Consider the following 15,104-nt stretch of genomic DNA (forward strand, 5'->3'; position numbering starts at 1 on the left):
ACTGCATTTTACCCCTATGTTCTATTTTTAGCTGTGGCGGCCATCTTGATTTGATAGTCGGGTCACCGGACACATTTTTAAAACAAGATACCCCAAAGATGATGATTGCCAAGTCTGGATTAATTTGGCCCAGTAGTTTCAGAGGAGAAGATTTTTGTAAAAGATAACTAAGATTTACGAAAAATGGTTAAAAATTGACTATAAAGGGCAATAACTCCTAAACAGGTCAACTGACCATTTCGGTCATGTTGACTTATTTGTAAATCCTACTTTACTAAACATTATTGCTGTTTACAGTTTATCTCTATCTATAATAATATTCAAGATAATAACCAAAAACTGCAAAATTTCCACAAAATTACCAATTCAGGGGCAGCAACCCAACAACGGGTTGACCGATTCATCTGAAAATTTCAGGGCAGATAGATCTTGACCTGATAAACATTTTTACCCCGTGTCAGATTTCCTCTAAATGCTTTGGTTTTTGAGTTATAAGCCAAAAACTGCAGTTTACCCCTATGTTCTATTTTTTGCCGTGGCGGCCATCTTGGTTGGATGACTGGGTCACGCCACACATTTTTTAAACTATATACCCCAATGATGATTGTGGCCAAGTTTGGTTCAATTTGGCCCAGTAGTTTCAGAGGAGAAGATTTTTGTAAAAGATAACTAAGATTTACGAAAAATGGTTAAAAATTGACTATAAAGGGCAATAACTCCTAAACGGGTCAACTGACCATTTCGGTCATGTTGACTTATTTGTAAATCCTACTTTACTAAACATTATTGCTGTTTACAGTTTATCTCTATCTATAATAATATTCAAGATAACAACCAAAAACTGCAAAATTTCCACAAAATTACCAATTCAGGGGCAGCAACCCAACAACGGGTTGACCGATTCATCTGAAAATTTCAGGGCAGATAGATCTTGACCTGATAAACATTTTTACCCCATGTCAGATTTCCTCTAAATGCTTTGGTTTTTGAGTTATAAGCCAAAAACTGCAGTTTACCCCTATGTTCTATTTTTAGCCGTGGTGGCCATCTTGGTTGGTTGACCGGGTCACGCCACACATTTTTTAAACTAGATACCCCAATGATGATTGTGGCCAAGTTTGGTTCAATTTGGCCCAGTAGTTTCAGAGGAGAAGATTTTTGTAAAAGATAACTAAGATTTACGAAAAATGGTTAAAAATTGACTATAAAGGGCAATAACTCCTAAACGGGTCAACTGACCATTTCGGTCATGTTGACTTATTTGTAAATCCTACTTTACTAAACATTATTGCTGTTTACAGTTTATCTCTATCTATAATAATATTCAAGATAACAACCAAAAACTGCATAATTTCCACAAAATTACCAATTCAGGGGCAGCAACCCAACAACGGGTTGACCGATTCATCTGAAAATTTCAGGGCAGATAGATCTTGACCTGATAAACATTTTTACCCCATGTCAGATTTCCTCTAAATGCTTTGGTTTTTGAGTTATAAGCCAAAAACTGCAGTTTACCCCTATGTTCTATTTTTTGCCGTGGCGGCCATCTTGGTTGGATGACTGGGTCACGCCACACATTTTTTAAACTATATACCCCAATGATGATTGTGGCCAAGTTTGGTTCAATTTGGCCCAGTAGTTTCAGAGGAGAAGATTTTTGTAAAAGATAACTAAGATTTACGAAAAATGGTTAAAAATTGACTATAAAGGGCAATAACTCCTAAACGGGTCAACTGATCATTTCGGTCATGTTGACTTATTTGTAAATCCTACTTTACTAAACATTATTGCTGTTTACAGTTTATCTCTATCTATAATAATATTCAAGATAACAACCAAAAACTGCAAAATTTCCACAAAATTACCAATTCAGGGGCAGCAACCCAACAACGGGTTGACCGATTCATCTGAAAATTTCAGGGCAGATAGATCTTGACCTGATAAACATTTTTACCCCATGTCAGATTTCCTCTAAATGCTTTGGTTTTTGAGTTATAAGCCAAAAACTGCAGTTTACCCCTATGTTCTATTTTTAGCCGTGGTGGCCATCTTGGTTGGTTGACCGGGTCACGCCACACATTTTTTAAACTAGATACCCCAATGATGATTGTGGCCAAGTTTGGTTCAATTTGGCCCAGTAGTTTCAGAGGAGAAGATTTTTGTAAAAGATAACTAAGATTTACGAAAAATGGTTAAAAATTGACTATAAAGGGCAATAACTCCTAAACGGGTCAACTGACCATTTCGGTCATGTTGACTTATTTGTAAATCCTACTTTACTAAACATTATTGCTGTTTACAGTTTATCTCTATCTATAATAATATTCAAGATAACAACCAAAAACTGCATAATTTCCACAAAATTACCAATTCAGGGGCAGCAACCCAACAACGGGTTGACCGATTCATCTGAAAATTTCAGGGCAGATAGATCTTGACCTGATAAACATTTTTACCCCATGTCAGATTTCCTCTAAATGCTTTGGTTTTTGAGTTATTAGCCAAAAACTGCAGTTTACCCCTATGTTCTATTTTTAGCCGTGGCGGCCATCTTGGTTGGTTGACCGGGTCACGCCACACATTTTTTAAACTAGATACCCCAATGATGATTGTGGCCAAGTTTGGTTCAATTTGGCCCAGTAGTTTCAGAGGAGAAGATTTTTGTAAAAGTTAACGACGACGGACGACGACGGACGACGACGGACGACGGACGACGACGACGACGACGGACGCCGGACGCCAAGTGATGAGAAAAGCTCACTTGGCCCTTCGGGCCAGGTGAGCTAAAAAAGTTAAGCAACAAATATTCCAATTTTGAAACTTTGAAATTCAAATTTACTAAATTTAGTTTAGAAATGTTTTTAAAATCTTTAAGTGTATAATTTTCATCTTATAGTTTATTTTCTTTGTTAAAATACTTTATTGTTATGTTTAGAAGTATAATTAATTTTTGAAATTCATTAAAACTATTTGTTGCTAAACTTGATCTTCTCTGTATCCACATCAAAAATGTTTTTGATTCCACTTCCTCCAATTTGACTAGAAATAACATTTCTTGTCGCAGCAAGGTCTCTTATTTCTTTGACTTCTTGAAGACTTTTGACTTTCTAGTAGGGTCCTGAAAACAGATAAGTGAAAGGGCACCTGTTGGTCTGGTCGCTGAGTATCTAAAAATAACAAAAAGTTACATGTATTATTTGAAATAACATTCAATGTACTAGAAAAATTTGTATAGAGAGAGCAATATCTCTTGTAATTAGTTAATAGCTAGGCTATTAAGTGTCATGTTTTTGATGTGCCCAAGTTTTATTCATGAATGTTTAAAAAACTTCTGATTATTTTTCGAAAACAGCAATATTTTGTAGACGACAATTTTTCTATATAAATACTCTCCATAACTCTCTAGAACTATATTATACTAATGTAAAAAGCATACTCTTGCTTTTATCATCCCATGAACATCTCGTGCCTTGATGATAAGTAACAGGTATTTTTACAAGTGACATAGGGTAAATCCTTATTAACATGTTATATCCTATGTAGAAGTGACAATCTTATGTCAAATGGATTGGTTTTAAATACATTTGTACATGTTTAACAAATGATTTTCATTGGTTTGTAAGCCCTATAGTTTTTAAAGCAAATTTCCATACAGTTATAGAAGGTGCAATGATAAGAGTATCTACCAATACATTTTTACAATTCAACTTTATGTTTTGCATAGCTTGACTTGGTCCTTGACTCAAAATTGATGTCAACATATTGAGGACCTTGTGTTGATGATATTATTATCCATCTTTGCTAGCTACGATTCACTTCTCTCCTCTCCAGAGAGGAATGAAGTGGATCATAACCCTTGGCTAGCGAAGATGATTTTTTCAAGCATTTTGTTTGAATAATTTTATTTGGCAAAAGATCAGTTCAAATTTACTCACAGGCCAAAGATAAAGACACTGAAAAGACTAAAATAAGTCTACATTTAAATAAAAATAATCTGGCCATAACAATAAGATGCAATGTACAGTACAGGTAGGGACTTATTTTTATGGAAGCCTTAATCCGTCTAGATGTCAGACTGGTCGGACAGTTGTCCCAGAGTAATAAACACCTGCTGTGCAATATCCAAGTGGAAGGTCGTAAATCAATCTGTACCAGCTTGATTAGAATTAAATTTTACCTGTACAGATATATTTGTATTTATGGAGAATAGATATAAAATGTAAAATATTGTTTTGTATATAAAGAGAAAGCAACATTTCATCTAGTAACCAAACTTTAACCTTGACCTTGACCTATGAAATATACATTCCACTACATGTATAACCTTGACCTCAACCTATGACATATACATTGCACTATAATCTTGAACTATGACATAAATTCCACTATATGTATAATCTTGACCTCAACCTATGACATATACATTGCACTATAACCTTTACCTATGACATATACATTGCACTATAACCTTTACCTATGACATATTTATTCCACTACATGCATAACCTTGACCTCAACCTATGACATATACATTGCACTATAACCTTGACCTATAAATTCCACTACATGCATAACCTTGACCTCAACCTGACATATACATTCCAATACATATATAACCTTGACCTCAACCTATGACATATACATTGCACTATAATCTTGAACTATGACATAAATTCCACTATATGTATAATCTTGACCTCAACCTATGACATATACATTGCACTATAACCTTTACCTATGACATATTTATTCCACTACATGCATAACCTTGACCTCAACCTATGACATATATACATTGCACTATAACCTTGACCTATAAATTCCACTACATGCATAACCTTGACCTCAACCTATGACATATACATTCCAATACATATATAACCTTGACCTCAACCTATGACATATACATTGCACTATAATCTTGAACTATGACATAAATTCCACTATATGTATAATCTTGACCTCAACCTATGACATATACATTGCACTATAACCTTTACCTATGACCACAGGCACTTGTCTCAAAAAAAAATATTCCTATATACCTTAATATAACACAAGGTACTTAACTTTTTTTTTTGAAAAATGACACCCAGTCCCGAATTCCCGTTATTTTTTTATTTCCCGCTTGTCAAACCTACTTAAACTCAATATGCCGTAAATCTAAATTGATTTATCTACACAATGGTATATGACACGACTATCATTGTTGTCGGGATCATTAGTAGCAGGCCTCAGAAGTCGGTCAATGGGATGTTTTTTTGCATTCGTCTCAAACTTTGGCAACACCCAGCCCGCATGTAATTTTATACTGGTTTCTCATTGGTCAATCGTCTGGCTAAAAATAAATGTGGGAAATTTTGGTCAATTTATAACTCTACATTAGTGTCGTTGTGTACACATGTGTTTCATAACAAACTTATTTGGGTTTGTTTCACATAATCTGTAAAGAATTTACAATAAAGAAAATAATTCATAGTCAGAGGGAAGCTGACAGTTTTTATTCTAATAATTTTTTATAACAATTCAATCACTGCGGGCTGGGTGTTGCCAAAGTTTGAGACGAATGCAAAAAAACATCCAGTTGACCGACTTCTAAGGTCTGCTACTAATGATCCCGACAACAATGATAGTCTTGTCATATACCATTGTGTAGATAAATCAATTTAGATTTACGGCATATTAAGTTTAAGTAGGTTTGACAACCGAGAAATAAAAAAATAACGGGAATTCGGGACTGGGTGTCATTTTTCAAAAAAAATAGTTAAGTACCTTGTGTTATATTAAGGTATGTAGGAATGTTTTTTTTGAGACAAGTGCCTGTGCCTATGACATATTTATTCCACTACATGCATAACCTTGACCTCAACCTATGACATATACATTGCACTATAACCTTGACCTAAAAATTCCACTACATGCATAACCTTGACCTCAACCTATGACATATACATTCCAATATATATATAACCTTGACCTCAACCTATGACAAATACATTGCACTATAATAAACTTACTTTTGTCCACATCTAATGAGCATTGTATCGTTGTGGTGAAGTTCATAGTCCTTACCATCTACTGTCACTTTGGATGTTCCTTCCTAAAATCATTAAAGATAAATACTGTGTAAATCTCAAGGATACATGAAGCTACTGTGGATTCATTATTATTTGTTGGATACCAATTATTGTGGGTTTGGTGGGTACTGATGAACCACAAATCAAAATGTTCAAGGAATTACAGCTTTATTTTACTAAATTTAAACTTGGTTTTTCTTTATGCCAGAATATTTTCTCCATTTTAAGTGCCTTCATGATAGCATTTCTACTTTATCATGAAATATTTATTATATCAAACTGTACACCCTTTTTCCTTATTAATTTAGAGGGGAGGAGGGTAGCTTAATATTGTAAAAAAGGGAATGGAATTGCATTCCTGTATATGTGGGTGGAGGAAGACCATGACTTTAAACTTAAGGAAATTCAAATTTTAAGTATGGTACTCTGATTAGATCATACAATAAAAATGTAGGAGCCCTCAAAATACCAATTATGCCACAAGAGCAATCACTGATATGAGAGAAAATAAATAAACCCACAGCATATAAAATAAAGACATTGTATCAACCGCCTTTTATATTTTAAATTTCAACTTCATGAAGAAGCATGAAATATGTCACATATACAAATGTAGATAAACATTTAATCTGTTTATAAAAAGGAAAACCTGTATTCATAAACTTAAAGTTTAAATAAGTAGACCTGATGACAAGATATAAGCTATTAAACATGTGTATGCATACCAACATCCATATGAAAGTTTCTGCACTGGAACACTTCCCTGTGTTTGATCCTGTACCAAATACATCAACCTACAAAAATAATAATATACTGTAAATTCAGAAATTATTGCGTGCATTTATTATTGCAATTTTGTCATTTTACACTAAAATGCGATTTTAATTATTATGGTTTAGAGAAAAATCCTGTTTCATTCATATGAAATATTTCAAAATGCGAGATTAAATTATTGCATTTACAACTCTGTCGCATTTTACGCAAAAATACAAACTCGAAATAATTTCTGAATTAACAGTAGATAGTATATAAATCATATGATTGCCTGCCTAAATTGTAGTGATCTGAATTCCAGTGAAATTTGTTAAGAAAAAAATAAGACTGCAATGTCCATTTATTTGCACAATTTATTTTGACATCAGAAATTTCGACAGGATGGTCCAAAGAATTATAATAGATTAAAAAGATGTCGCCTAAAACAGCATTTTTCTTAGCTAATGCAGACGTACTGTAAATTGATAATTTGCTTCTTCACCAAAAATATTCAAGCTTCCTTCTCTCTCAATCATTGTTCTATTTTCTGCCAACCACTGATTCAAACTGAATGGATCCTCCAATAATTTATGTTTATCTGGTATTATTGGAGGTTTCTCTGGAATTGTGCCTATAACAAACAGAAATGGTTGTAATATGTTATAAGTACTCAAACTCTCTATACACATCTTTAATGTGCAACTTTCATATCAAATGCATGTAATCAAATGAATTATTTTCTATTCTACTGTAACTGATGAGCATCTCTAATCCTCAATTCTTCCTGTCAGAATTAGTGAATAGATTTCAGTGAAACTTTCCTAGAATATCCAGTAATAATCACATTCTTTAATTATTTCTTTGTTTGTTTAAGGAATGACTGTAATGTTTTTACTGTCTAGGAAGAAATAATATAAAAAAATTGGTGCACACTGAATAATGCGCGTAGCTGGTTATTTATCAGTGTGCATCACATTTTTTATGTTATTTCGAATAGACAGAAAAAAATATTAGTCATTTCTTATAATTTAATTCTAAATTCCAATTTAAATCGTAGAAAAAACATTGATGACATCACGGTCACACGACTAAATTATGTCTATGGGCGGGGCTCATAACAAAAAAACGTCAGCCAATAAGAAGATGTGTTACATCCAAAATTCAATTATTTATAATTATATATGGATTCATTGTTGTTTGCTTAACTTCCAGTGGCAATTAGTTCATGTATGTTCTGGATGAGTCAGTTTAGAAATTTTGGGAATTTGATCTGAGAGCTCTGCACATACACTTTTGGATATTTTGTTTTCAAGACACAAAATCCCTTAACAAACTAAACTATACCAAAAGCAAGAAAATGTGCTTTATCTCAAAGTAACAACACCTCTTTCATAAAAAGAGGGAGATTTTACTTCAAGGTCAAGGTCAAGTTAAAGTGGAAATAATTGCTAGATGTCAATCATGAAACATCTGTGCATTATTAGAATCTAGATGTAATTAAAAACAAAAGAACATAAATGTGATAATTATCTCTTTGACATAATCATCATTTCCATTCTTAATTTTAATTTTACAATATCAACAAAATATGAATCCTTCTTCTTTCAGTTTCCATACTCCATCATAATATTGATGACTATGTGCCGTGCTTCCGTGGGTAAAATCCTATCTATAACTCCATTCAATTGTTTAAGTTTTAGTATATCTTACTTTTAAAAATAACTGAGTATCGTCCTTCCCTACGCCTATATCACCCTGCTCTGTCACTCAGTAATTCTCATGATACGACTTCAAATCGAGACCAGTCATTATCAGTCACGTCACAATGCAAGAGGAGACATTATCAAGCATGCTTTTGTCAAGCATAAAACTCTATGTATAGATATCGTAAAATATCAGTTGGTTGACACAATGTGAAACTTTTTAGCTCGTTGGCTAAGCTCACTCGCCAAAAAGGTTCACATTGTGGCTCGCTGCTGATATTTTACGATATCAATGTGTAGAAACTCCATAATCTATACTTATAATTTATCAATGCACAAACAAGCTGATTATGTCTGCAAATCTGTGCAGTTTTTTTTGTCAGTTAAAGCTTGGTAATCAGTCCACTAGGATTATCATAATGCTGGTATTTTAGCCTACAGATTACAAGAGATAAACTTTCTTACCAGGAATTGGTTTTCCTGTTTTGTGTTGTTCTGAGGCAAAATATCTGAAAGAGAAAAAAAGCTTATATGATATTCTTATGTCCAAGACAATTTGAAGATTTTTTCCCTGTATAACTGAAATATTTTAAGGTACCATTTTGCATGTATTAAGTGGTAAATAATTAATTACTGTGAAAGTACTTTAATTCGTGGGTATCAATTTTCGTGGTTTGATCAATATTAACATGTTCGTGGAGTTTTAAATTCGTGGATTTTAGTTTTCTAATAAAAAAAAATAATTGAAAAATTAAATAGTCTTGATTGAACGAAATTGCAAAGTAAACATTGACCCATGTAAATCGTAGTGATAACACTAATTAACCCATGATAAAGTGATGAACAGATTAAAGACCATCAAAGGTGTTAATTAGGCCATAAACATGTCACCTAAAGAAAACAGTAACATAAACAAATGCTTTAAACGTATCTTCAATTGTCAAATAAATCTTATCAAAATCAAGCCCAGCATGAAATTATTATTTCCCATATGTACGAGAACTATGAGGATATAAAATGAACACTTTATCATACTGGCATATCAATACCGGAAATCTGACTTTCATCGATCAAAAATATTTTTTATGAGAATAAAAAGATCAAACGTTGTACAGTTTAGGTTATTAAAGATTAAATGGGTATAATCCTGCATGCGGTTGTAGTTCTGTGACTGCTATCAAAGTATTCGCAGATTTGGCGTTATTCAATATTTCTCTAGATCATATCAATAGTCAAACCTACCGATCGTGATCTTACTATGACTTGATTTGAACAATGGTTGTTTTATTTCGTTGGACACTTAAATTCGTGGTTAAAGTCAGCCACGAAAACCACGAAAATTGGTACCCCACGAATAAAAGTACTTTCACAGTAAATGATCAGCAAAGTAAAATTTTCTATAAGGTTTTATGTAGACGTGCAAATCCACTAGGAATTATTTGATATAAGATTGGTGTTTATGTCAGTTGAAACGAGGTGTGTGCATGTATTTCGAAACAAGATTTTGGGTGTTGATATCAGATCAGTGATTATGTCTGGTGTATCCAAGTGTGTGTGTGTGTCTTTTAAAACAAAGGTATTAATATCAGACATGTTTTATGAAGTTGAAACGGGACAAAAGTATCTACACTACCGATAAACGGGATTCAGTGCATTCCATCTGCTTAGATACTTAAAAAAAAATGCCATCTGAGACTTATATATTGTGTAGACATTGCTTTTATTTAAATACATGCATTGCACCTATTGATGTGTGGTGTGGTTGGGTTTCTGTCTTATTGTTTTTTACCTGGTAAGTCCTTTTATTTATAGGGATGATGATGTGTGGATTTTTAAGTCCGGCTATCCTGTTGGATATTGCGGACTGTAGTAACCTATTTTATAGACTGGAGTCTGTTGGTCTTTTTGCCTTCATTTTATTGGGATATGCTGACATTTTCTCTTTATAACCTTAAGTACTAACCTCTTGATGATTGGTCCAAGCTGTGAACCAAGATCTTCACAATGGAACCACTCCTCATATAGAGAATCTAATGTTGGTTTACCATTCTTTTCAACATAATACCTAGTAAATAGAATGTTAAGAAAACTGAGAATTATCCCTTTCTTTTGTCAACAGTATCAAACTAAAATGAATTTCATGCCTGTCTTTGTTTTCTATAAACAGGATACCAAGGAAGAGTTCTTAAAACAAAGAAATAGAAAATGTATGAGTTTTCCAAGGATTGTCTGTGCTGGTTGTCATGTACTGAAAGAAGAAATGTTTTGGTGTTGACAAATTCAAAAAATTTACTTTTTTCAGTGCAAATTTTTTGAAAAAAAACTTAAAAATTTTAAGAAAAAAATATTCCATGCTTAAAATATCAAATTCCATTATGGAATGATTGCCACTATGGCCAATGAGACAACTGTCTAAAATTTTAGTTGTTTACACTTATTTCTATTTTTAATAAGTCATGACCAGCTGATGACCCGAAAAATACATTTTCTAGCCCCTTGGTCATGTTTTTTTGTGGTTTTTTTTTTGAGGGGGGGATTTCTGTTGTAGTGTATTTTGGATTACAGATATGGGGCAAATTACATTGCAATCTTATGCATTACATTACAATTACTTTGAGAAAAAAAAATGCATTACATTACACATTACAATTTTTTAAATATAATTATCAATAGAAACATTATATATCCAAATTTTAAACTGAAATTCTGGTAACTTTAGCCTTTAAATAAATAGGGTTTAAAAGTCTACTAAAAAATAAATACTTTTTTCTTCATGACCTAAGATCAATTGCCAGACATCAGAAAGATATCTTTTGTTTCATATAAATTTTTTCAAGTGTTGTGTTACTTGTGTATGACTTTTCAGTCCCTGTACCTTAATCCATCCTTTTCATCTTCTGCTCTTTCCCTCTCTATAACTAAACCAATAGTATCAGCTTTTCTCTGTGGTGAATGTGGTATCCTTCCTGGCAGCAAGAAAATCTGTAAAACAAGGCATGATCTTATACATTTTTGAAGTTTCAGGAGGGATATCAGAATATTTGGTGTGACTCTGTGAATAATTGTGGTGTATGGAGTTTGAAAATAGTATCGTTTTAATTGAACTGTAAAAAGAATTACTTGATTTTTTTTGCTTTGTTAAGTAAGGTCCTTTAGATACTTGGAATTATACATTAAAAAATATGTCACAACATATAAAGGACAAGTTTAGACAACATTTCCTGCACATACTATCAGATTTCCAGATTCAGTGAACCTCAAAATCTGGTTCTAATTCTTAAATTGGCATGTATTAGTCATGACAGTCTGTTTAAAGTTAAACATGCTAAAGGCTTAAAGACAAAAAAATAACCTTATGCGAATTGAAGGTTGATTTTAATTCAAAATGTATAGGTTATTCTTAATGGAAACAAAAAGAGTTTGGCAAAGAGAAGTTTTTGCTAAATAGAGGTGACCTTAATAGCACATTTGATTGTACAAATGTATTTAAGTGTTATTATGAATATGTGTTTTAAGCATATAAAACTACCTTAAGCCAAAGAATTGTAGTTTTTAACATCCAAACAGACATAAATTAAATGATTACCTCTCCCTCATTAATTGGAATATCTCTATGTTCGCCCCGTTCAATAACTTTTAGCACCATATCTCCTTTTATCATGTAGAATAGCTGCAAAATAAAATAAAATCTAGTAACATTTGATAAATAAAGAAAAAAAGAAATTTGTACTAAATAAAAATATTGCACCTTTGTTTGACACTGTAACTGATACTTTATTCATTGAAAATAAGCATGTTAAGCACACAATCCTAGTGATAACTTTTTGTATTCAAAATACAAGACTGAAAATATGGATTCATTATCATCCATTATTATATAATTACATTGTACTTCCTGTTCAATAATATGTCAAAAGCCCTCCTATTTTATCTGTATTTTTTTAAAACAAAGTACAAACTTTTAAAATAAATCTAATGACTATGTTTGCAGTACTACATTGTACTATGGCCAAATAGGTTAGTGGGCTTGCATATTGAATAACTGCATGTATAACAGAAAAGGATCATAACATATGTCTCATTTAATTTATTTATACCTCTTCTCCTTCCTCAATATGATAGTCCTTTCTTTGGTTTGGTCCTCCTACATAAAATGATTTCATCTGTCCATCATTGTGCCTATAATTTATATAATATATAATTTTTATGACATAATCACATGTAAAAAGAAATACTGTGAAAGTACTTTTATTCGTGGGGTACCAATTTTTGTGGTTTTCGTGGATGACTTTATCCATGAACTGAATTGTTCAACGATATAAAACAACCATTGTCCAAATCAAGACACGGACAGATCCCCATCGGAAGGTTTAATACTCATATGATCTAGAGAATATATTGAATAACGCCAAATCTGAGAATACTTTAATGGCAGTCACAGAACTACAACCGCATGCAAGATTATACCCATTAATCTTTAATAACCTACACTGCACAACTTTTGATCTTTAAATTCTCATTAAAAATATTTTGATCGATAAAAGTCAGATTTCCAGTATTGATATACTAGTATGATAAAGTATTCATTTTATATCCTCATTGTTCTCATACATATATATAGGAAATAATAATTTCATGCTGGGCTTGATTTTGATAAGAAATATTTGACAATTCAATTTACATTTATGGCATTTGTTTATGTTACTGTTTTCTTAAGGTGACATGTTTATGGCCTAATGTCATTAAAACATCTTTGATGCGCATCATGGTCCTTAATCCATTGATCACTTTATCATGGGTTAATTAGTGTTATCACTACGATTTACACTTACACGGTCAATGTTTACTTTGCAATTTCCTTCAATCCAGACTATTTGTAACCTTCTTTTATATAATTTTTTTTTCTTCAAGAAAACTGAAATCCACGAATTTAAAAACCCACGAACATGTAAATATTGCTCAAACCACAAAAATTGATACCCACGAATTAAAGTACTTTCACAGTAAGATAAAAACTTTTGCAGTGATGAAGACATTTGTTTTACTCTTTCGGTAAGATTGTTGTCTCTTTCAAAGAGTAATTGCCATATTCCCCATTTTCATTTTCCATCTTTCCATTTTACATGTTTTATCCAGTAGACCACCGTCAAGTTCTTAAAAAAAAACTTGTCAATTATGCACGCCTTTGTGACGTCATTTACTAGATACATGTAGAGGGAGTAAACTGTATCCCTGCACTTTTAACATTCATCAAGCGTCTTAGTAATCGTCATTGTGCAGGATAAACTAGAAATAATAGGTGTTTTGTAGGTACTTAATCACAATTCCCTAATGACGGCAGTGCAAATTATCAATTATGAGAAATCAATTTGCTGCATAATTCGTACAATATAGATCTATAGATTTCCAACCACTCACTCAACATTGGATAGGAAGTGATGATGCACCTAAACACATGAATGATCTTCACTAAAACCAGAGTTTTTGACGGAAATGCATCGAACTCGAAAGTTGTCTAAAAACACTAAACATGTAATATGAGGCAGCCATAACCTGTGAATGGAGACGAAGTCTATATGTATTTTTTTTTAATTCAATCATGTTAATAAAAGAAACCGAAATACCGTACGTAATGTTCCCGTTGTTGGTTTTGCTGTTAGAGAGAACATGGAGAATTAGCTGTGACGTTCTTTAAGTTATGACGTCATATTCGATGTAAACAAAAGGAAAGCTTTCATCAGGTAACATTTTTTTCATATTAAACAATTATTAAAATTGAATTTGTATTGAGATCCAATCTTATATTTTACTAGACTGATAAATGTAAATTGTTTTCAGAGTCTCATGCAAACAAGACAGATATCTGCGCAAATGTGGGGGAAACCGGAACAGGAAGTAGATCTGGAAAAAAAAGTTAACGATTTTGAGTTCATTAGTAGAATGAAAAATTCGGGAAATTTTCCCCGATTTAAAAAAAAAAATTATTGATTTTTCTACCGTAATTGGGGACTTCGTCCCCATATTATGCATCATGATGCCTCTATATCACGATGTTTTTTGTAGAGTTTGTCTGACTACGAGGCTGTTAAGTTGTAGGACTTTGTACTATAGCATTGTCTGATTGTACTGATTACTGTTAAAAGACTAACAGACTTCAACCTAGTCAACTGAGGCAAGTACTGTCTTATAATTATAGTGGTAGTACAAGACAGGGACTTCTAAGAAAACGAAGGTTCATATTTCCAACCACAAAACATGGGTCATTTACAATACTAGCTTCAGTACGAGGTGAGCACTGACACTGAGAAGTTCTACACATGATATGTTGAAATAGTCTAAAAGTAAAAGTTTAAAACCCGAAAATATTGTCAGTTTCCTCACATCATTTTGTTGCACACTGGTGGCAGGAAATGTTTGCTGTTCTCTTCCAGCCATTTGTCAGTGTTGTTAATTACTGGCTCCAAATGGCGAACCTTTTTTGTCTTGGGCTCGCTTTCTTCTGACATTTTCTTATTTTCTAATGATCTAATTATAATCTGGTAACCTTATTTTGTCGTTCCTATTAGAG

General features: G+C 32.6%; 1 protein-coding gene across 1 annotated transcript; it reads right to left on the minus strand.

The window, feature by feature from the left end:
- Nucleotides 1-2,864: 2,864 nt before the first annotated feature.
- Nucleotides 2,865-15,104, minus strand: LOC134701541 (3-hydroxyanthranilate 3,4-dioxygenase-like). The gene is made up of 10 exons (XM_063562691.1): nt 14,918-15,104; nt 12,634-12,715; nt 12,123-12,206; nt 11,412-11,518; nt 10,500-10,601; nt 9,002-9,045; nt 7,310-7,464; nt 6,806-6,874; nt 6,021-6,103; nt 2,865-3,170 (listed from the first exon to the last, which is right to left on the minus strand). Exons 1-10 carry the CDS (start codon nt 15,040-15,042, stop codon nt 3,077-3,079), a joined length of 945 nt encoding a protein of 314 aa, XP_063418761.1. The 5' UTR covers nt 15,043-15,104; the 3' UTR covers nt 2,865-3,076.

This window comes from Mytilus trossulus, unplaced genomic scaffold (genome assembly GCF_036588685.1).
Source record: "Mytilus trossulus isolate FHL-02 unplaced genomic scaffold, PNRI_Mtr1.1.1.hap1 h1tg000244l__unscaffolded, whole genome shotgun sequence".
NCBI lineage: Eukaryota > Metazoa > Mollusca > Bivalvia > Mytilida > Mytilidae > Mytilus > Mytilus trossulus.

Bases quoted from the DNA above. Each gene is read 5' to 3' on its own strand.
- LOC134701541 (XM_063562691.1), bottom strand. From the start codon at position 15,042: ATGTCAGAAGAAAGCGAGCCCAAGACAAAAAAGGTTCGCCATTTGGAG. The intron at 9,046-10,499 runs GTTAGTACTTAA...TTTCTCTTTCAG, and splicing joins CTTGGACCAATCATCAAGAG to ATATTTTGCCTCAGAACAAC. The intron at 6,104-6,805 runs GTATGCATACAC...TAATGATTTTAG, and splicing joins AAACTTTCATATGGATGTTG to GAAGGAACATCCAAAGTGAC.